Source organism: Perissodus microlepis, chromosome 12 (genome assembly GCF_051167445.1).
Source record: "Perissodus microlepis isolate ML-2025 ecotype Zambia chromosome 12, ASM5116744v1, whole genome shotgun sequence".
In the NCBI taxonomy this organism is placed as follows: domain Eukaryota; kingdom Metazoa; phylum Chordata; class Actinopteri; order Cichliformes; family Cichlidae; genus Perissodus; species Perissodus microlepis.
The window spans coordinates 7,459,204-7,483,234 of NC_140472.1; the positions used below are offsets into that span (position 1 = coordinate 7,459,204).

Sequence of the window (24,031 nt, forward strand, 5' to 3'; positions counted from 1 at the left end):
ATGAGCAAATAATGAATCTGCAATTATTTTGATAATCATGCTAATTTAATCATAAATGTGAAATTTTCTCTGGTTCTGTGTGCAATACTTTAAATACTGTTGTTGAAATTGGTTGAAGATAAAAGGGAAATATATACATAACATTATAATGACGTTTTATTAACTAGACCAGTGGTTCTCAAACTGTGGTATGCGTACTGGTACTACGCGTACTTATGCTCCCTCTAGTGGTACGTGGAAAATCTCCCCCAATAATTTTAAGATTAAATAATATACTATGGCGAGCTGAAGAAACTTTACAACAAAGGACCCACACAGAGGTTGAGCCTGTTATTCCACCCCAACCCGAAACGGGGAGCTCTTTATTACACAGTGCTTCAGAGAGTCAATACCCTCCACACCTGAACTCACTCATGGTGTAACATCTCTTTCAATCAAACAACAACTGCCAGTGAATTTAGACTGTAGCATTAACAGGAACAGCTAAGAGTTACGTAACAATAACAGATGTAAATAACACAGTTTCCTTGTCTTAAACGGCAACACATTTTCCCAAGGCACGATGGGAGATAACTAGCTGCTCCCAATACGTCACAATGCCACATTCTGATTAAGGGATTTTTGAAATTAAAACTTACAGCTCTCCTACTACTTCCGACATAAATGAAGACAGAAAACTAAACAGCAGTGGTGTTTGTAGGGTTACTGAAGTTGGACTAGCTGGTATATAATGATGTGCTATGTGGTGGCTAGCTACACAGCTATGGTTAGCATAACATAAACACAGTGACGCTGGAGGATGAGCGCTAACTTTTTTCCACTCGATAAAAGTTAACACGAGGGTTCCCGATGGTTAGGGACAAATGCAATTGCATGGCAGGATGCTGTAAACGGACCAAACTTCAGTCAGGAGAACAACTGAGATAATCCATCCACAATACGAGGTTAGTCATTAATATACTGCTTACAGCATCCTGCTATGCGATTGCTTTAAAATAAACAGTGGCAATAAAAGCCAAGAGAGGCCGACAGTGATCACTGCCTTTTTTAGGGGCTTATTCAGATTAAATAGAACGAGATACAACGCATTGAAACATGTAAAAAACACAACATATAAGAAATAAAATTGTCTTGTGTAAACTGTATATAGTGTTACATAGGTTAAATGTTAAATTTATCACTTTTTTTCAAAATCTTTAAGCACTTTTGTAACTGTGACACACACACACACAACTGCATCAAGGACAACTTGCAGTTCAGAAACGTGACACTGCGGTACGGACTGAAGGAGCTGGGGTATTCGATTATACCTCCTCAGCCACAAATGCCATCATACTAAAGTACACCTACTATACTCACAAGCATATAAACGACTGGAGGTCAACAAAAATAAGATTTTGAAAAGTATTCAATTTATATTTAAAAGATTTTTGTGTAGCTATCCGAAAGACACATACAATTCCAGATTATAGGGAATTCTGTGTCTGTGTTGAGCTTGAGCCTTGCCCATATGGAAAAGTAATAGGAAAAACTTCTAAAAGACTTGCATCAGCTTTAGCTTGCTTCATATAGTGAATCATATAAGGCTTATATGATTTACTCATGAAAGTGGCCGCTTTCTCATTACTTTCATATATTGTTTTAGTAAGTATCCAAAACATACAAGTTCCATTTATATAATTTTTTCGAGGGATCTTATATCTGTTTTCACTCTTGTATGCTTTTCATACAAGTTTCACACAAGACAGATACAAACCTTATAAGATTTATATATATCTTTTCCATATGGGTGGTTTTATTTGTTCCATGCATTATTGTTTCTTGTTATGGAGATAACCGATATTGGAAGCTAAATGAAAAGCACATATTTATTGCTTGGGGATTCCTTATCGAGTTCTTTACAGATGTTAGCAGTATTCACCTTTTCCCGGATGCCTCCTCACCAAGATGTGGAGCAAAAAAGTGAAAGAAGCTCAATTACTTGCTGAATATATGTAGCCGTTTAAAGCATGTGTGTTATTGAATTATTTATAGGAATGGTGCTTGTCTATGCGGATATTTAACTTGTTACTTAGATTTTGCTACCACCAGAGATTCAGAAACTTCTGCTGTAATAATAAAGGCTACAAATTGGGGAATTAATGTAATTTCAGCCTTTTGCCTTGCATCTGGCATATTAGGCAGGCCAATACGTAATCATGCAATATACTGCATATCATGATTCTCTGTCATAAAGAAAAACCCTTGTATGCACGGATTTGGCTTATTTCATTGTTTAATACTTTAACATATCCTTATCATTTATTTATTTATTTTTGAAATGTAATCTTTAAATATTACTAATTACTCTCTAAGAAATATCTGCAGTTCTAACTTAATATCATTTTGTTTGCAGCAGGTTTTTCCTTCTTTCCTTTTTTTTTCTACTTTCCAGTTTTTATTTGCACAGTGTTTTTTTGTAGCATTTTATAATACTGTTGATGAATGGTATGACACTGAGTATTTATTTCTGTAACAAGTATTTTTATTTTTTAAATATTACATTTACATTTAAATGGCATTAAATGAACGCACATGTCTACAGAAAAAACCCTTTGCCTCATTGATGTGCCGTGCAATTTAGAAAATGACAGAAATACATGTACTGTAAAATTAGTGGGGGCTTTGTGGGTGAATGAATAAAGGTCTAAGTCAGAGCTTGAGATAAGTTATTCATCTATAGAATGAAGATGTGCAAAACAATACAGGAACTAAACTAAACTAAACTAAACTCAGAGGAGTTCTAACAAAATAAAAACAATGGACACCAACAGGATTGGAACAAAACATCCAACCTATAAGACAGAACAAGGTATATGTACCTGTGATATGTCTTGGACTCATCACACCAACAGAAACAATTTTGAAAGATCTCTTTGATCAGTGAAGGGGTGTGCCATCTTTCATCAAAAACCAGAGCGAGATCAAGTAGTCCCTGCTTCTCATCAAAATCCCTCCTCTCTGACTCCAGTTCAAAGACCCCAAGGGAGCTTTGAACCCTCTGCTATGGGGATTGCAGCTGGTCATTATGTCAAAAAAGCCTGTCAATCATCTAAAAGCACATTTTTTTGTATGACAACTAAAACCGAAAGCATCTCCGCATCTGAACAATACCCTTTTTATGCCAGAAACACTTTTTTTTTCTCATAAAAACAAGGTTTGCATGTATTGTTACCTACACTAAGCCACTGTGCCACAGTGTTTAAGCTGTGAAGCAAACAAGAATACCTCCATGTACCGGGAACCAAAGTACACATGCATGTTTTGTTGTGTTTGCTTGGATTCCATTCACAATAACAATGTTTGCCCACTTGATCTAACTAATGATGCTGGTGCTGGATTGCAAACACATTTCTATCACCTGATTTTATCTTTTGGGTCCAGTGGATGAAGAGTGGAAATTAAGAACAAAGGAATTGTTTTTGCGTATTCTGGTCCATGTTTTTGAAGTTTTACTGCAAGACATTAAAATTATGTCACACAAAACATAATGAGAGAAATGTTTCATTATGACCAGGGGCATGATGCCCACAGCTGTTTGGAACATCACTGCTATACCTTAATAACTGGTAGAGGTTCAGAAGAAAAAAATAAAAATAACTTGCACTGACAAACCTACTCCTTGGAGATGGGCTGGGAAACCAAAGACAGATGGATTAGCTCCATCTCTAATTTACACAGTCTGCCTTGTCCAACCTAAAATAAACAGCTTCTGAAAAAGAAATCTTAATGTCCATGACAACATCATCTCACGATTATTATTAGTAGCAGTATTATTATTACTACTAGTAGTAGTAGTATCAGTAGTAGAGGTAGAGTCAGTTCAGGTCACAATATCACAAAGAGATGCTTCCTTCTCAATTATTATTGAACAATGAAAAGACATTATGATATACATTTAAATCCAAAGAACCCAGCCCCTCATCTGTCAAGGAAAAATGCTGATTTTAATGAGGAATATTTTAAAAACATGTGTTTGTCGTTCTTCTCTCAGCATGTGAACACTTATAAACTGCTTAATTACAGATCTTCTTGTTCTGCTCTTTACACAACAGAGATGCTGCCACAAAGTGAGAGAGACGTGTCTCTGTGTCATTTGAAGACTAGGTGAAGCTTTTTCCATAAAGATGAAGCCTTACAGGATCCCTGTTTCATTAATTGAGGATACAATTTTTTTAGAAAGGCCACAGAGTGAAAATCGCTGGAGTTTGTGCGCAGTCTGCATCTTTGCCCATGTTCTCCTTGTGCGTGTATGGGTCCGCCTCTCAGGCTCCATCCAACAGTCCAAGAGACATATTAAGATATTTTAGGTTAACTGGAGATTTGAATTGCAGGTTGTGGCTCCAGCCCCTCTACAACCCAGAATTTGATGAGTAGTTGAGTAAATAAACAACCTAATAGATATTTAAATTTAAAATATGAAGTCATTAAAACAATAGCAACTGCCCAGTATATGCAGTTTCTAAGAGACAGAAATTGCTTCTGGATTGGGACAAGGTAAAGTGTAACGTAATGGACAATTACAAATAGATAAAGTACATTTGTACATGCAACTGCATGTATTGTATGCATTTTTCTTTAATACTGTTCATTATTTTACTTTATTTGGCCACCTCAGTTACTAATGTTAATTTAACATGCTATTAAACCCTAACCCTAACTATAATCAAAGTGCTCTAAAAACCATCATTCTAATTGGCAAAACAAATCAAAAACTAAACATATTTTTGTAATGTCCATTTGGCTTACACTTTAAAGAGTTAACACTAATGTCTAGAATAACACATTTTAGGCTGCCAACTTCCTGTGTGTTTTGTGGAACAATAAAGTTAATTTACAAATGTACTTGTCTTTCCCTCTTTGTCCAAAAAGAGTGACTCCAAGCACAGTTTAATTACGGTGTTTGCACAAAGATAGCCTCAAAGCTATGACAGAAGCATCTCAACATGATCAGGTTTAGGCCGGGGACTGGAGGGAAACTCTAATGTAGTGTAGGAGGTATCACATCCATTAATCACGCTGCTTTCTGTAGCATGGAAACAGGAATATTAATAAGTGGCCTCATGTAAGCAACTCAGAGTAATGTTTTAGTGGACTTGTTGGTATTGCATTTAATCAAATGATTATGTACATTTGTGATGTTGCTATTTTAAAACCTTAACAGAACCAAAGTGATTAATGTGTGTCTTTATGTGGTCTTTAAGTTCTGGATTATATATTAAATTATCTTTAAAAACCCGCTAAAATATAATATATAAGTAGATATATCAGTTCCAAAAACATTTTGGGTGCTGTGTAAAATGTAATTAAAAATAGCACACAAACCTATTTTACTCAAAACAGTAAATAGAAAAGATACCATATGTTTAAGCGTTAGGCTGAAGGCTAGATATTCTTTTTGAGGATTTTCTGAGAGAAAGCAGAATTCATTGTTTCATCAATTTTGGCAAGTCCACAGAGGCCTGAAGCAGGAAATCAGCCCCAGACCATCTCACTACCACCACCATGTTTGACTGTTCTTTTCATAAAATGTTGTTAGTTTTATGTATTGGGATGCAAACCTTCCAAAAAGCTTGATCTTTTTCTCACCAGTCCACAGAATATTTTCTTAATGGGGATCATCAAGATGTTGTTTGGCAAATGTGCGAGGACTTTTTTGGTCAACAGTGGTGTTCACCTTGAAACTTTTCAATGGATGCTATTTTTACCCACCGATAAGGTCAGTGTTCATAACTCAACACACTAAAGAGGCTGTGACCAGAGCAACATCTAAGTCCTTTTGTAACCTTTTGTTCTTGGAGCCATTTTGGGAAAGTTCTGTTCCATGTTTTCTCCATTTGTAGAGTGGAGTCTGAAAACCTTACAAATGGCTTTGTAATCTTTTCCAGATTAATAGATTTTGTTTCTCATCTCTTCTTCAGTTTCTTTAGATTGTGGTTTAATGTGTTTCTTTTTCAGATCATTTTATCCTACTTCACTTTGTCAGACATCTTCTATTTAAGGGTTTCTTGATTCAACAGTTGTACGTGTAATGGGGCCTCAGTGTGGCTAGTGAAATTGTACACAGCTTTCCAAAAATGTAGTTAATTACAGTTAATTCATAATTTAACAAATGAAAGCACTGCTTGCTTTGTTTAATCTGATGGAATGCCACTGCTTAAATGTGAATTCTTTGTACTAATCTAACCCTTGTTAATTCATATCTTTATAAGACTCTAAACATTTCTAAGATAATCATGATCACGGCATGATTATCCCAATGGTTTTTGAAGCCTTAGTCATTAGTATATATTAATTTTTTTGGAACCACACGTGACCATATTTGGATGAGATTGTAGAATGCTTGGTTAGCAAGCTAGAACCATGAACTACTGTATATGGTTGTAAAGCACAGATTTGCATACATGGTTATTAGTGCTAAGTGAAAGATTAAATAAAATAAATCAACATAAATAGTAAAATTTCACTCACTCAACACAAATTCTTGGACAGTCTATACCACACAGAAAGTCATATTATTTGTCAGTTAATTTTATTCTGCCACAAACAAGGATCCTGTACTTTGATATGCAAAGCAGACAACTCTTAGCTATAGCTCCCCATGTTAGCACACCTACCAGTAAAAATAAAAAAATACAAATTCACCCACCGAGGTATTTTAATGTGGGAACCTGTGGAAGTAGACACTCACGTGGTCTTTTTTTATTTAATGTGGAAATTACCACTTGATTCTACAGTCACAATAATATGGTTACCTTTGATATGTTGGACAACTAGAGAGCAGACACAAAGTTAGCCATTCTACTTTGTATTCTTATTTATACAGCAATATAGAACGAATAGCTGACAAAAACTGGCCTTAATACCAGACTAAGAATGAAAAGTGTAGCAGCAGGACCCCTGAGTGTATTGATCTCAGGGATTACTGCTTATGAATTCAGCTTTTTAGTTGTTAGGGGAAAGGTGTTATATGTTATTTGTAAAGGTTCCACAACCTTTTAATTCCGGAAGCAAGAATTTGAGATTTTTACTTCAACCTTTTGTTAACATAGCAGCTGTATGCTGTAGCCTCGAGGCAACAGCAAAAGCTTTTGGTATAGCGTCTCACTCTTATCTGTCAAATCCACTGATTAGCTTCCCTCCTGCTGGATGCTGGATGTTGATGTGGAATATGAACTGAGCTGGGCCAAATACCACCAAGTGAACTTTCCCTTGTACTTTTCCACTGTACACAAAACAACAAACAATTTGAAGTTCCAAATTTCATTTTGCCATTATCAAGCTCACAACAATTTCACAGCACAGCAATCACACTATAATGAACTTCCAGAAGCAATTAAAGGCTCTTTCTGTGGAGAGACCTTCATGAATACAAGAAAGACGGCTTTCTTTCAGCCTGTAATCACAGAGCATTCCAGCCGAGGTGTCACATTGGCTTTTGTTGTTTGCCAGAAATCCTTTCAGGAGGCCTCAGTCAGGTCTTCTAATCAACACGCTTCCGCTTGACAAAAGCTAATGGGACTTAATTGGTATGGCACGCCACTGCTTCCATCACACTTCAAATCACAATCTCACCCTGACACTTATATCATTTGAACATGTATTGGTGGCACACATTGTTTAAACAGTATTCACACATTATTTTAAGGTTCCCAGCGGGCATAGCCTGAGGGCCAGCATAGTTTCTGAGTGACTAGCCTTGGTCATGGCCCAAATAAAATGACTTAACTAATCAGTTTAATTTTTGAAGATATAAGCAGTAAAGTAAACACAGTGAATAATAAAAACAACTGCAATGAGAAAGTGCAATTTTAGCTTTTAGGAATGATTAAACTCTTAGTCTGGGTATTTAGAACTGAACTGGGTGTACTGATGCTTCTGAAAATTCTTACATTTTCAAAGAATACCAGTTATTAAGCTTAATAAGAGGAACAAGACAATAAAGCAGATGCTCTCCAGAGATACATGCAGAGGGAAAAGTGTTATCCAAGGGGTACTCAACTAATTTAAAACTGCACTTGCATAAAGTGCAGAGGACTTGCAAGAGAAAGATTAAAAATAACAAATGAAAAAAATCAGTTTAGTCAGTAGAGACTTACCTCTTAAAATTCACCAGGTCACCTTCACTTTTACCCTTTTATGTGTAATTTTCATCTATTTTGCATACCCCAATTGAAAGCTTACAGAAGAGCTGTAAAACTACACTGCGCCTAACAGATTTGATTTCAAAGGGACGTCATCTAGTTGCTGAAACTCTGCTAGTGTGGCATGTGGCTAAAACCTAACCTAACTATAATCCTACCTCCAAATGGTTTGATAGCAACCAGGTGGATGGTAAGAGTTTATAATATACATTAGAGATGGCACGATACCACTTTTTTATGTCCGATACCGATACCGATATCATAAATTTAGATATCTGCCGATACCGATATGAATCCGATATAGTGTATTTTTTAATCAATAAAACGTTTTTTTAATATCTTGCTGCAGTTTGTATAAGTTTATACTCAAGTTTAAATAAATAACAACACTAAAGCTATTCTGTTATACCTGTATGTAAAAAATACACTGCGCCCAAAATATTTCATAGTTCAGCAATACTGATCAATCTAATAAACTTAAACCTACTCCATCCTCCCTATTCTGGTATTTTAAAGAGTACTTATCAGAAATATTAAGCAACCTAACTAATAGAGTTGCAAACTCCCAGCAAAAAAAAATAGGTAACCACCCTCCACCTCATGATGCTTAATCGATGTAATCAAATTTAATTTGATGCAGGGGGAAAAATGCACAGAAATAAATTATTTTTCAAGAATAATTAAATAGATTCAACATCTTTCTTCAACAGAACTACAGACTGCACAGATGGTATCTTCCCAAAGGAAAAAGTAGTATAGCTTACTAGGGTATATTAGACTTAACAGTTACTATATACAGTAATGGACTACTATACATTTTACATCAGATTAAACCTTTGGGTGTAAGATTCAGATAATTATTTATTAAAAGCTAGACATTTTAAATGAGAATAAGAAAGAAAAGTATGTCTTTGTGACCCCTTTTCCCTGTTCATGCCCTATCGGCCCCCCTGGCTAAACTTTGCTAGATCCGCCCCTGCACAGTTACCAGCTACGTAGAAAAAGATCCTGGTGTAGAAAGTAATATTAAATAAATTCTAACAACAGCTTATCAAGCTTAATAGTGCTGCTGTTGTTCAACCGCTGGTTTCCTCTTTCTGGTGAAAAGTGGGCCAAAAACTAAGAAGAGAGACAGACTCGCGACAGAAAAGCCGATCAGCTGATCATTAAGCAGTTTCACGATTGAAGTAGCAGCAGGAGAGAGAGAGAGAGGCAGTCCCTCCATATATCGGTTGTTAAGCTTAACGCTAAAATGCTTTACAAACATTCAGAGATGAACTTACACACTTGCTTTACTTCTCTCTGGGATAACTTCCTCGGAGATGAAATGCTGGTTTGGTAGCGAAGCTATAAATACACACAGCTGCTCTATCACGTGATGCATACTGCTGCGATGTGCTAGGTTATGAGCCGAGTTACGCCGTGTAGCAAGTTTTGTGAGGTGCTTTTTTGATATTTAATGGATCGATTACATTTTTTATTTCTCGCCGATATCCGATCCAGTAATTTGGGTCAGTATCGGACCGATACCGATACGTAATATCGGATCGGTCCATCTCTAATATACATCAAGTATGAACATTCAGCATGGTAGAGTCTATGTAGAATCTTGGTGTTATGTAAGCGCATGCTTTGATTTTGCGAATCAAGTATTCTTTTATCAGCGTGTACTCTTCATCGTCTGGTATAGAATAAAACCCAAGATAGGCAGTCATATGCTTCAGTGATACAGTTATACAAAGACTAAAAATTAACCTATGCCAACACCTGAGACTACAATTGTGGAGGAAAGTGGAGGAAAACACGTCTTCTACAGTTCAATTGAAAAAAAACCTTAGCTAATGTGTAGCTTACATGTAGGATTTACAGGTTACCGGCTCTGGTGCCTACTTTATAAAACAGTGATATTTTATGTCAGCAAAGAGGGGCACTATTGTACAAAACGGAAAAGCCATTTATTAGAAAGTCTAACCATTTATTAGGTTTGACTTGCTGAAAAAAGAGCACAGAGAGAGGCAAACTCTTTCTAGGGAGAGTAGTTACTAGGGAAGGAACATTGTCTTAATAAAGGAAACCATCCATCCATTCATTTTCTTCCACGTATCCTTTTGATTATTTTGCATATAGGCAGAGAAAAAAAGAACTACTGAAATCACAAATCTACTGCACAAAGTTGATGTGATGCCGTTTTTTATAAGTACATTTTATAACCTCCTGTTGGAAGTCAGTGCTGTTGAGCTGGCATTCACTCCTTCTAAAGGTGTTAAAACAATGTGGCAGAAATTTGGCAGCCTTTCTTCTGCTTGGTAGGAAACTCGCAGCAAACAAACATTCTTGTCTAAATGAAACGCTTTGTTGGCCCATCAGTCAATCTACCCAACCATTCTCCCTAAGAGTGATTTTGTTGTTGCTGCTGCAGTGAGATCACACTGCTTCTGACTTTGCTTCTAGCAAAAATCCTCTATAGTTCACCGAAAGAATCTCATTTCTGGTAAATTAAAAATTGATTTTGTAAAACTGGGGTAAGCACTATTTTGGTTTAGGTTATTTTGGCAACTTTTTAGCATATTGTATATATTTAAGTCAGCTCTTGTTGTCTGGATGGCACACACTGGACACCGCATAGTTAAATAATTTTAGTTTCTTGAAAGTTCCTTTTCCTCAGTGAGTTTTTTTCATGTAAAATGTGAACTATTATAAACAACAAGAAAAAATTCTAAGTTAGAACAGACACAGTTAGTTGATGGAAAAGATTTCTCTACTTGTGTTGCAGAAAAGTTGCTTTTGTATGAAGATGGCACCTTAAACTTCTTTGCACCAGTTGGAATATAACTGGGTTTTCTTTGAAATTTGACTCACATGGTTTACATCCATTGTGGTTAGAGTTTGCCCAAAGTTGGGTTTATGAATCAAAATTTGAAGTTAAATGTTTCAGTATCTTCATATATTTCTGTGTTCATTCCAAATTAAAGCTATTTGACTGTTTCCTTCTAAAATTTCTCCACCCAAGGGAACTGCAGTACAACACGGTGAACCAGCATCTACTCAATGGGCTCAAAGGAAGCACTTCCTAAATTAAAAATGAATCAAAAATGTTATTTAATAATCAAATGTGCATCAAACATGCAATTTAACTATTAATTTTCAATTTAGCTGCAGTCAAGGGGAACTGCTGCTGTAACACTATTTCAGAGTGTGCAATCATACCAGAAAAAGCATTTAAAAATGGGTCTTCTTCATTGCTGTGAGTGACGGCTCATGTGAAACTAGCTGAAATCAGGCTGATGTGGTACAGTATATAAACCTCCATCTAGTAATGCAAGGAGCTTAAAATAAGCACTTCACATATTGCTTGGCCCAGCTATGATTACTGAGGCTGTTCTGCTTTTGTTGCCTTAAATCATCTGAGGCCACACTGATATTTCTCTTGATGGTCTGCCTAAGCTTCTGTGGTCAGGACCTGAAGTCATTTTCATGACTGTCATGACTGCCAAGTCCACCACAATGCCCCAGTTGGGATGCAAACCAAGAACCTTCTTAATTGAAATGGGTTTATGGTTTTAGCCAGTTAAGTTGGTTCAGGCAAGTAACCAGGATGCCTCATGGATGAATTCTAGGTGTTTCTGGGAGACACTGCAGAGATTATATTGCCTCAGTGGACTTGAGAACATTGTGGTTCCCCACATTACCAGCTAGAGGAGTTGGTTTGGCGAGAAGGTCTGAAAATATGGCAAAACTGATTTTTTAAAAGATGTTTTTGATCTTTGTTAGAATGATTATTTAACATGGTCTCTGATGCCAGGATATGGGAGAACAAATGAATAAATATTAATATGAGATAATATAATTGCTTGAGACCAGGGTTACTAGTGAGTAGGTCAATGGCACTTTCCTCAGTGTCAGCAAAATGCAAGTAAACTTTCCTTCAGCATCATTTTAGTTGACATATATTTAGCTGAAATATCCATAGTAACTTTGTAATTTAGTTTACATAATCATGGTTGTAGTTGAGCTTTACTCATTTTTCTGAAATAGTCAAAATATGTTTATCTAGAGTTTAGTCAAGGCAAGGCAAGGTTTTAGTTTATATTATGTTAGATTTTTTTTGTTTCTACATTCTTTAATCATTTTGATGATTCGAACTAAATAAATGAAAGATATTTTAGACCGTGGAGAAAAAAAACTACTAAACTGGAACACCAGTGTTTGCTTTGACAGATGCCACAGATCTCTGCAGAGACCTTTAAAATGGAGAACTGTTTACGTATGCAGTCATCTGACTTGAACACATCATCTAGTTTATCCATAATGTTTCTGAGGGAGACATAAAACAAGTTTTCTTTGTCAAATTTTGTTTTCATGTTTGCTGAATTTCCTTTGTGAAAAACAGGTATTCAAATAAAATTGTTTTATTTTAACTTTATAATTAACAATATTATTACTGTTGTTATGTAAGCTTAAAAACTATTTCAACACACAGACTGTCACCATGTAAAATGTGAATCCCTTTAGCAAAAAGTTAAAATTTCTTGTCTTCTGATAACATCAAAGAGTAGTTGAATATAGTAAATAACAGTTATTAACAATAAATATCAGTAAATGCTGGTGTTACTGAACAGTTTTCAAAAGCTCAGTAGTACACAAACTCGATAGATAGCATCATTTGCTTAATTTAATTAATTTACAAGTTTATGTTACTTTTTAAACATTAAAACCAAGAGCTTTATGTGGAGGTGTATATCATTATCATTGTTATTATTATTATCATCATCATCATGTGTGGAAGTATAAAAAGCTTTGTCTTACCAGTGTTGAGGTCCTTGTACTCGTGAGAGAAGTGCTCGTTCTGATGAACCCACTCCCCATTGCATTTGAAGAAGATCTGTAAGGCAGGCACAGCTCGACAGCGCAGCTTGATAGGGTTACTTTTGACAATGTAGGCATCCTCCGGCTCCTGGATGAAGTGGGGCAGGGTGCCCTGTACCGAAGGTACAGCATCTGGTTGAGTATCACCTGTGGCACCACCTATAACACAAAACCCTGGTTACTTCACCATCCTAGTTGTTTCTTTAAGGGGAAAAAATAAGAGCAGAACAGGTAGTCTGATGGAAACAAAGACATCATAGTTCTGGTATCAGGTGGATACGCAATATGGCAGTGAAAAAATTCAAGTGCATTTTATTTTACAAACAAGATGATAACTGCAACTGCTTTCAGATTTAAAACGATTGCTCAGTGGACAGTGTTTTGAAATCGGCATTCATCAGAAGCTAACATATTGTACAAAAGCAGAGTACACACAGAGCACAATTCATCCCCCATCCGAGCAAAACTCTTCTTCTCAGAGCAATTTGCAGATGAATGAAATCAGAGCGGAACAAGTGGAGAGGAATTAGGAGGAGACTGATTACCCAAATTGTGGCTGTGGAGTCTGAATACATCTTATCTCAGCCACAAGGCCTGGATTTTAGTCGACACAAAAACAGCCTTTGTGCTGGCGCCAGCGTGCCCCTGTGTTTAACGACAATTCACGGCAGGTTACTCTGTTTTTTTCTCTTTCGTTTTGGTGGTGGGGAGCACAGTTGACAGTTCATTGATCTAAGTGCACTATTAGAATCGTGGACTCTTACACTTCATATGTATTTTTTTTTCCTTCGAAAAAAGGTTCTAGACTCACATTTTGTCATTTGGCCATCTCTTCTGGGTAAAGCACAGTGAGTTCTGTGGGCTGGGACAATGGGGAACAGGATGTTTGTGCTCCTGCCATCCCCGGGATCCTTCTCAGAATTACACCTCAGTCGAATCAAGACAGCTCCAGCTAAGCTATTCAGTGCCATAAAAGCCAATGAGAGCTATTATGCCCCCGCTATCAAATCCAATCCTGTCCCTTGAAATCGAATCTGCACTCTCACCACTTCTCTCAATCAATGTTGTCCTTGTTAAATGGGTAAATGAATGGATGCGGGTGTATAGAAGAGCCACACATAAAACAAACAGACAGGGAGGTGAATGACTGGAAATTATACAGTTTGCTGACATTTCTCAGTATAGTATGTCTCTATCACAATGCTACGACATGTACTTCCTTTAAGTAGTCATATCACCGTTATATCCTCAACACACCTTAAAATAATTACAGAAACAAGGCACATGATGATTTCAGATCCAATCATTGATCAGCTGGCATATTTATGTGATGTGTTAATCCATATTCAGTCATGGCCCTCAGATGTATTTTGTGCTGTAAAAGCTGGGAAATAATACAGAACTATGGGCATAACATTTACACATAAATCTTTTCTGATTTGTTTAACTGTAACATTCACTTTTACACTCAAAAAAATGAATGAGGTGGATTGTTCAGTGTATATGCTCCTTTGACTACGATGACCTGGATGACTGAGAACCTTCACAGACATACTTCAGTGTATATTAATTATTTATTTTCATTTTACTTAAAATATATGTTTTTGTTAAGTTAACATATGTTTTTCTAATCAAGTCTATGTAATTGTGTCTGTTATTCAACGTACATAATACTAATGTGTTACTTGATGGCATAACATTTAAGTTAAGTCAATTAGGATCAATATACCTTGTATATCCACAAGGTGGCAGTAATGCAAAAACAGTTGTAATGAAACCGCGAAGAACAAGAAGGTTTCACGGCTTGGGCCTGCTCATGTGCAAGACTTCAAATTTAACTTAAAAACGTTGTTTTGGCGCCAAGCTGCTGTTTCTTTGAGAGGTAGGACCACTTTTTTCTTTGACTATGTTGTGTAGTATCTATATGTCGAGCATGGTTATATTTTGCGTTTGTCTTACAAGACATGTTATATCGTTTGCGTGCGCTTGTTCTACATTAGTTTTACTGGGTCCTGGACATGCTTATTTTGTGGACTGTGTAAGAAACATTTTTATTGTTTTTTGTTTTATTAAGGGATTAGCTACAGGGGTTCATGGGGTTATTTTTTCAAGGGGTTATTTTTTCATTTGCTTTCTTGGGATTCCTTTACTGTAATCCGAGAGTCATAAATATCGAATAGGATAGCAAGGATAGCATAAAGTGCCATTTAAAATCCAAAAAGTCAAGGGCGAAAGCCACTGTGACACCATTGTTATGCTCTATCAGTAATCTGTATTATGTAAAAATGGTCTGTAAATACAGCATGTTTCCTAGCGGAGTTATACATATCAACATAGTTATAAATTACAGTTTGTTAAATCACACACTTAATTTTTTAAATAAAATTATTCAAGACATATGAGTGGACAGACAATGGAGGTCGACAGACCTGGTGATAATTGCTTCTATAGAAAGTTAGCACATGGCAGTGTCAATCTCTTGCTTTTCTTCTGAGTAGTATTTTATTTAGTTGTAATTGCAAGTGTTAAATGGTTACTGCTGTGCTGTTGCAAAAAAACTGAACGCTGACAAGCTGTTTTATTGTTAGACCATAATGTTGGCATGTTTTATTAAAGTTTTATTTGGGATGGTGATATAATTTTCTTTGATTGCTAATATCAGTGGACTATTTATTATTATTATTATCATTATTATTATTATTACATTAATTTTTTTTTAATTGTGGCTGTTGAGGTGGACACTTCACTTTGCATTGTTAAAGGAAAGCACTTCATTGGCGTTGTGTTACTGGACTGACCCTAAGCAATCATTGCAAATAGCAACTTTGCTATCCATTTTAGACACTAAAAGAAAAAACACTCCACAGACCTTACTAGCATCACATGTGCATAACTCAAGTGTCATCTTATCAATGTGTTATGTGGTCTTCAATGTTTTTTTTTTTCTTCTATTTCTGGCAGATACAGACATTTAATTGAAAGTCTTGATGTTGCATCTGTCTACATACTGTTAATTACTAACCCTAATGAGCTGTTGTGTTTTATTTTGGACTGGGTTTACACAAATGCTCACTGAATGTGTTGGCAATAAAAGAAATTTTAAAAAATAAGTTGGATGTACTTAATTCATTTGTGTGGAACCTGTTGACAAAATAGATTTATGTAAAACTAATTAGTAAAGCACAAGGTGGCTGAAAATATAATATTTGAATTAATCTAACTTAGATTTAACATTTTACTGCCACAAATAAGAAATGTGTTGAAGTAACTAATCTAAACTATCTAACCTGTAAATATATCATCTATGTTCATACAACATAACTTGATTTAGTTAGTCTTAAATATGTCTTGTTAATCTTAAGTAGTTTTTTTTTAAATTAGATGAACTAAAGATTTTTGCTTTAAACTAACATAATGCAATTTCGTGGAACCTGTTGACAAAATAATTTTAATTAAAGTCAACGTTTCATTTTTTTGAGTGTAGAGTGTTTTCAATAACTTCTTAATTTGCCTTTTTTTTTTTTTTTTTAATTTCCATGTAAAGTTTTAATTCTGTATAAAGCTAGCTTTAAACACTTTCATAACTACGTAGGATCATTTTTAGCATGGTTAAGGTGGAGGGTGGTTTTTGAAAAAATAGTTGTTTTCAGGTCCATCTAAAAAAAATTAGAAAATTTTAATTAGAAAAATCAGAAAAAAAAAAATAATCAAATTTTGCCCTTTAATGGAACTCACAAACTCAATATCTCAAATTATTGTAATATTGAATGATTGCTATTCAAACAGTATAAATACCATGGATATTTCAATCTAGTTCAGTACACACAGCCACAGCCATGGGAAAGACTGCTGACTTTACAGTTGTTCAGATGATGATCATTGACACCTTCCACAACGAGGGTGAGCCCGAGAAGGCCTTTACTAAAAAGGCTGGCTGTTTGCAAAGTGCCACAGTATACTAACGTAAACCTGACTGGAAGAGAAAATGAAAAGAACCAGAAAAGAACTGGACTGTGGCTCAGTATTCCAAAGTCCTCTTTATTTGGAAATTAGTGACTACAAGTCTGGAGAATGAATGGAGAAACACATAATCCAAGGTGTTTGAAGTCCAGTGTGCAGTCTGTAATGATTCCCATGCCATCTGCTGGTGTTGGCTGATCCAATGTATGTTATCAGGCCAAAAGTCAATGCAGCCATCTACCAGGAGCATTTCATGTTTCCATCTGTTGACATGCTTTATGGAGATGCGACTTTGCTTTTCCAACAGGATTTAGCAAAAACTGAACCAAATGCTTTTCTGACCATGATATTACTGTGCTTAATCGGCCAGCCAATATGCCTGACCTGAACCTCATACATACTCTATCAGGCATTCTCAAAAGGAAGATGAGAAACACCTGACCCAAATATACAGACAAGCTCAATCTTACACAGGTGTTCAACTAATAGTAAACTACAAAGAATGACATCAAAAAAGAAAGTGAAAAAATGAAATAGTAAAAATAACTCATAAGAAAACTTCCATAAAAAATATCCCATCATGGTCAAATACTTCCATTTTGTCACAATACAGTTACAAAAAAACCACGATGCCACAGGGTCCTGCACGAGCACTGATGTGTGAAGAGTTAAGAGTGTGGCCTGTCTCTCACTGCTAGACCCAGTGCATCATTGCACTAAAGCCAGAGGGTATCACAAGCAGCTTTGACAGAACACAAGTATTTAATGCCCTGGGACAGAGAACAGGCTATAATGCCAGCATATTAATATATTGTAATGGAGTATCGCTGTGTTTTGCAGTGTTAAAGTGAGATGCCACAGGAATATTCAGGATCTTTTTTTTGTATTTTGCTTCTGAGCTCATTTTTGCAGTGTAAATCAAACCGTACTGACATTTTATTACGTGAATCCCCAGTGTGATAACTGTCCTTAAAATAGGTCATGCTTAAATTAAAAACTACAGAGAGTAAAACTAACAGTAACAGTATTTTGTCTAAGTTAGGGTGACCAACTGGACATGTCCACTTTTCACGTTCTGTCCGGGGTGTCCAAGATTGATGAAAATGTCTGGGTTTTTCTATAGGCCTACAGAGGAACCATAGTTTTCAGTTTTCAGTTTTATTTGTCATATGCAAGTTAGCACAGGGTCAACATTGCAATGAAATGTGTTTGACGAGCAGCAGTCACTCAGCAGCATGGTACAGTAGAAGAAAATAAAATAAAATAAAATAATAAAAAAAAAAAAAATAGTAAAGAGCAAAATATTAGAGAGACGTGGTAAAAGAGAAAAGATGACTAAATATATATGTATCTATAAATATAAATATATGTACACTAGTGATTAAATAAGAAAATCTTGAAAAGAAATATGACAGGAGGGCAGATGGGATATTGCACAGGAATGAGCAGCAGAAAATTACAGTATTGCACTTTTTAAATATAAATATCAATAACAATAAAGTGGAGTGACCAGTGCAGTGCATATGTGTAGGGATGGGTACTGGTTTCCGGTGCCATGATGGCTCTGACATAAACGGTAGTAACCAGACCGAAAAGCAGCGCACATTTCGGTGCTTTATTTCGGTGCTTCCCCCCGCGAGATGTCATATACTTTAGATTCTAGATTCAATCATTTTACGTTTCCGAGGATAGTAGGCGGGCCCAGGTACGTACGTTCTTTTAGAGCAGAGCTACAGATTAAAAATGCCCAAGGCGAAGCGGTCAAAAGTCTGGCTGTATTTAACAGCAAAAGATGCAAACTCAGCAGCCTGCAACAAGTGCTTTAAGGTGATACTGTGCAAAGGAGGTAACTCCTCGAATCTGATGAAACACCTGGCGACGCATGGCGTTTTTTTAAAAGCCGAGAAATGCGCCGTATTTGATAGCTTGCTGCGAGACCTCACACCGAGCACATCTACTGCGGGTGGGTTGCCTGTTATCGGACCTGGAGTTAGCAACATCTCCCAAAAACCCGAAGAGGAGTGTCCTGGCCCCTAGCTCTGCCAGTGTAGCAGAAATGATGATGATGATGATGGCAGCAGCAGCCGTTCTTCTCTGCGTGAGTAGCTTAATGTTGTTCGTGTGTAATTTACGTTGAGTAGGCTAACCACGTTATTACATTAATGCATGTAAGGTGAACTAGCAAACACCGCCGTAGTTACATGCGGCTGTCTTCTTATTTGATGGCAGATACTCCCTTCACCCTGGCCAAAAAGGCTAAAATGACCAAAGAAAAATTGGAAAACAGCTAAACATGAGATGTTTTTAGACAAAGTTTGTGTTTTTTCCATTGATTAAGCACTGCTTCCAGCCAAGAGTGATACCATATATGCCCTATAGCTGCAGAAAAGGCTAACATTGTTATCTTTTTACAAAAAAACAGCTGAACATGAGAGGTTTTTGGACCAATTTTGTGTTCTCCATTCTTTAAGCACCGGCACCGTTTCAAAAGTACCGGTTTGGTACTGGTATCGGATAAAACCTAAACGATACCCATCCCCACATATGTGTGATGTCATCCCCGAGCTGATGCTTTTTGAGCGCTTCTTCTGCACTCACAGATCGGACAGACAGCGCACAGCAGTGCGCCTGATGATTTTTAAAAGACGTCAAAGTGCAAGTGGAGCTTTTCAGATAAACTGCAAAATAAATTTCCCTCGTACGGTCCCAGTAATTTTTCTTATAAAGATGAGGCCTTATTTCTGTACCGTTATGTAATTCCAGAGGTTTTTGAGTAATTTTTTTTGCCCTTGTTGACTTGTAAAAGCCTATATCACATTTTTGTTTCACCATTCATTAACCGCACAGAGAAGGCATTGTTTAAATGTGTTAAACATTTCTTTAAGCAAACAGTATTATTCTTCATGTTCTTCATGAATGGACCAAGTGTCCTCTTTTTTGGAAATCAAAATATGGTCACCCTAGTCTAAGTCCACCATTGTAGAAATCCATTTCACTGAAACAAGTGCACAGTGTGACGTCAAAAAAGGCACACACCTTTGACGCTGCGTTTTCTCCATTTTCCTCGTCCACACGTAAATGCAAAAATTGAGTTTTCGAAAATCAACACCCTGGCCCGAGTTTTAAAAAATCTCAATTTTCAGTGACCGAAAACGCCGTTTATGCGTTTGCACCTTTGCAAACGCATAGAAAAATCTGCGTTTTCAAAAATACCCGGATATGTGTGGACGTAGCCTTAGTCATCTTTGGTGATAGCCCATGGAGCTAACAAATATATGTTATCGGAATATAAAAGTCATTTCTTAAAAACAGGAGACAAAGACAGTGTTTATTCTAACAGACATACATCAAAAACTACATTTCCCCCCCAGAATGTTTCTTTGCTTATCTTCAGAACATAGTTAGGACCTAAGGCTGGGGTTTTCAATAGTGATAACCTAGACCTCACGGGGTTAAAGCATCCAATTCAAGTCAAACCACTTTCCTTTCCTAAACCTACCCAAGAATATATTAATAACCTTGTAACTGGAAATATACTTTTGTCATGTCCAGTTTAAAATAAATACATAAATAATTAATAGTGATGGCCAAAGATGCCAAACTTAAAGCATCAAGGGGTGATGCTTTCATAGCATATTTTTCTTTATAGTCATGCAAATAGACAGTGCTTTAAAATGACTTGGAAGTGTATGGCCAGGTCTGACTTTGTAATGAAAAACATGAAAGAATCAACACAAGCAATTTTCCCCATAATCACTGACTGACAGGATGAAAATATTCATGCAGGACTACTTTCAGATGGAGATTAGATTATTTCTTGTGGCTATGTACTGGTGGAACGACAAAGAAAAAACTGGATGATGCATCTGTAGGAAATCAATTTAGCATAATTGTGCAGTGAAACTCAACCCAGTGCACATTTCATAGAAAATGGAAACTTCTCTTATGTTTAATTCTCTTCCAAACTGCTTTTATATACATTGACTTTAAAACATGATTTGCATATCCCTGTCATACATGAATTTATAGACCAAACAACAAAGAAAAAACACTATACCAGAACATAGCCATACTGCAACGAACCCCTGATGTTTGAATAGCTCAGTCAGAGCACCAATTTGAGATTAAGTTTTTCTCTCAGAGGGATATCAGTCATTCTTTGTCCATATAGCATATGACAACATGTGGAGGCAAGCTATTACACGAGCTGACACAAGCTGGTTTCCACAGACATCTTCTTTTTCTATCATGGAGCAAGTTATTATAACACTTTGGTGGTAATTATCCTTTTCATTTTTAGGTAAACTGTTAGATTTTTAAATGAATACTTTGCCTGACGTAGTGTGATTCTATTTTTTTTTGACACCTGCCAATGACAGTGCCTTCAAAAGAACAATCAAGACACTGACTAACTGTGGAGGCCTACCCTCAAATGGGTAATTTTTCTTTTTTGGGGGCTGAGAATTTATTATTTTGTAAAAATACAAACGACAAAGAAATCTATTAAATGAGCATCTGGTCTTGCATTATCATTATCAGTTTATAACTATGAAATCTCAATAATAAATCAAAGAATCTCATAGAAAATGTCATACTGCTCTAGCACCATGAAATAATGTTACCTGTTCAGAAATACATACATACATGGTAGTTGGGTAACAAGGTAGAAAAAACAAGGTCATAATATGTAAATAGCAAGTTATTACCACTTAAATGCCAAAGTAATAGTCAAGTAATATTTGCATCAACAGTAGTTATACCAGACTAATACTACCTTGAAATTTATGAAGCAGCAAGCAAGTATTACTGTTATTAGTAGCATTACGATAACTATGAAACTAATCCTACCTTCTGTCCCCACCATTTTAGTATAGTATAAATAAGTGGTATGCTTACAAGTGGTGTGGCTAAATAATGGCAACTATTAACTCGAATGCAATTTTGAGAAAATAACCCTGTGAACAGGAAGGTGACTCGTTTAAGAAGATGATTACAGCAGCAGCCAAGAAAAAAAAAAAGTGTGCATAATGTCCCCTCTCTGATTCATATTATTTTTCTCAATTTTTGGAACTCTTAAAAGATTAGCATGTTTATGCACCATCAATCAAGAAGGCCTTTGTTAGATTTTCAACATTTTGCATTTTGGAGGAGGGTTTCTTTCAGTTATATCTACCTCAGCAAATATGCATAGAAAATTAAAGATAGAATTTAGAAAGTTCCAGTTTCTTAACTTTTATTCAGATGTTTCTAAACAGATTTAGTCTTTAACAACATTAAACAGTTAAAAATGATGGCAGTAGTGTGATGCTCTGTTGCTATTTTACTGCTTCAGAACCTGAACAACCTCTCTTAACTGATGAAACAGCCATCAGTTCATGCCATGAAGCTCAAGCACAGGAGCACGATCCATAATACACCAGCAAACACAACTCTGAATGACTAAAATGCAATAAAATGACGATTACTATACTTTATACGCAAAAAATCGTTTGTGTTTTGTAACAGCATAACAGCATATATCTGGAACACAAACCCTTCTGATCATATCACATATTTTGCAAATTCAACAATTCCTCCTTGGCCTTACAGTCCAACTTATGCAATAGCAGAATTTTCAGTATTTAAAATATAGCACAAATATATATCTTTTTGCTATTTTACAAAAAAAAAACTTTGTTTTTGTCACAAATTGTTAAATGTTGACTCCATTTTAAAAGACAAAATAAATTAATCCCAAAGTCCAAACTTTTGCCAGACCCTATATTCATCCCAAGTTCCCCCCCTAAGTGGATGTAGTGGCTCCATAATTGGATTGACTCAAAATTGTATCAAAAGCTTCTTAAATACTAACAAAAAAAAAAAAAAGAAATCTATGACTAGTTGTACAAGTCCGATTTCAGCTGACTTATAAAGCCAACAATAATCTGTCCACATGAGAGAAAACTCATTTTAGGGGTTACAAGCCAAAAATGCTGAGAACCACACTGCCATGGCCTTCACATTCATTGAATCTGACCCAAGTTGGACACATGCAACACAATTTTGTATGATGTGTTGCACAGCAAGTCATACATCAAAAGACAGAATGGGGAAATTATCTTAGGAGAGTGCTGATCATTCCTTCAGTAGAGTACTTAGATGGTGTCTACATGGGTTACAAGCTAACCACATCTATTTTTAATGAGTCTTGAAAGAATTCCAGATTTTGTCAATGCATTTCTCATTTTAAGATTCCAAAAAGGTTTGATTTTTTTGTTAGTCTGTACAATTACTAATATGAATTCTAAATCTTGCATTCATTAGACAGGCATCATCAGTAACCACTGTTATGGAAAGTTATTTTTATTACAAATCTCTTCTTTGACTGTTAATTATTGATGATGAATGTAGAAAAATGCTGCCCAGGAATACAGAAACAAGCTTTTATTAGTTTTACACATGGACACATAATAAAACTGAAACTGATTGAGAAACAGTGGCCCGGCATCATTTAAGTACTGTGATAACACATGTAATGGTTAAGGCATGTAACCCTCCTCCATCCACCACCTCCCTTGCCACTGAGCAGCCGTGCTCTAATCAGCTAATTGCTGCTATGATGAATAAAAATAGTATGACACTGGAGAGCCCAGCCATGCTTCTTCTTTGATTTTTTCTTTCTTTCTTTTCTTCCTTTTTTTTCACACTGCACAGCAACTAATGATGTGCCGTGTCCTTTTCTCTTAATGTTTAAACATTAACACATTCAAAGGTAGCAGATAATTGGAACAAGGTGACAATCCACGCTCCATAAACCTGGAGCCGCAGTGTTGGCCGCTCCACCCATGATGGATGCTCATAAATATCAACCTTAATGAAGGAAATGACTGCGACGCCAATAAGTCACTTATTTCCTCATTATGCTGGTTAATTTTAACAGTGCCTCTAAAACGCTCCCTCACCCTGTTTGTTGCCAGTCACAGGTTTCCACCTGACTTGGCATGGGACTCAGTGCAGTGGACCTGCAGCTGATAAATGCCCCG

General features: G+C 36.2%; 1 protein-coding gene across 2 annotated transcripts in view; it reads right to left on the reverse strand.

Moving 5' to 3' along the window:
- unc5db (unc-5 netrin receptor Db) overlaps nt 1-24,031 on the reverse strand; it is a 292,277-nt gene that overhangs the window by 171,193 nt on the left and 97,053 nt on the right. For both annotated transcript variants that reach the window (XM_084946399.1, XM_084946400.1), the window contains exon 2: nt 12,990-13,208. In XM_084946399.1, the coding sequence (XP_084802525.1) occupies nt 12,990-13,208 (219 nt within the window). The remainder of the gene's footprint in view (nt 1-12,989; nt 13,209-24,031) is intronic.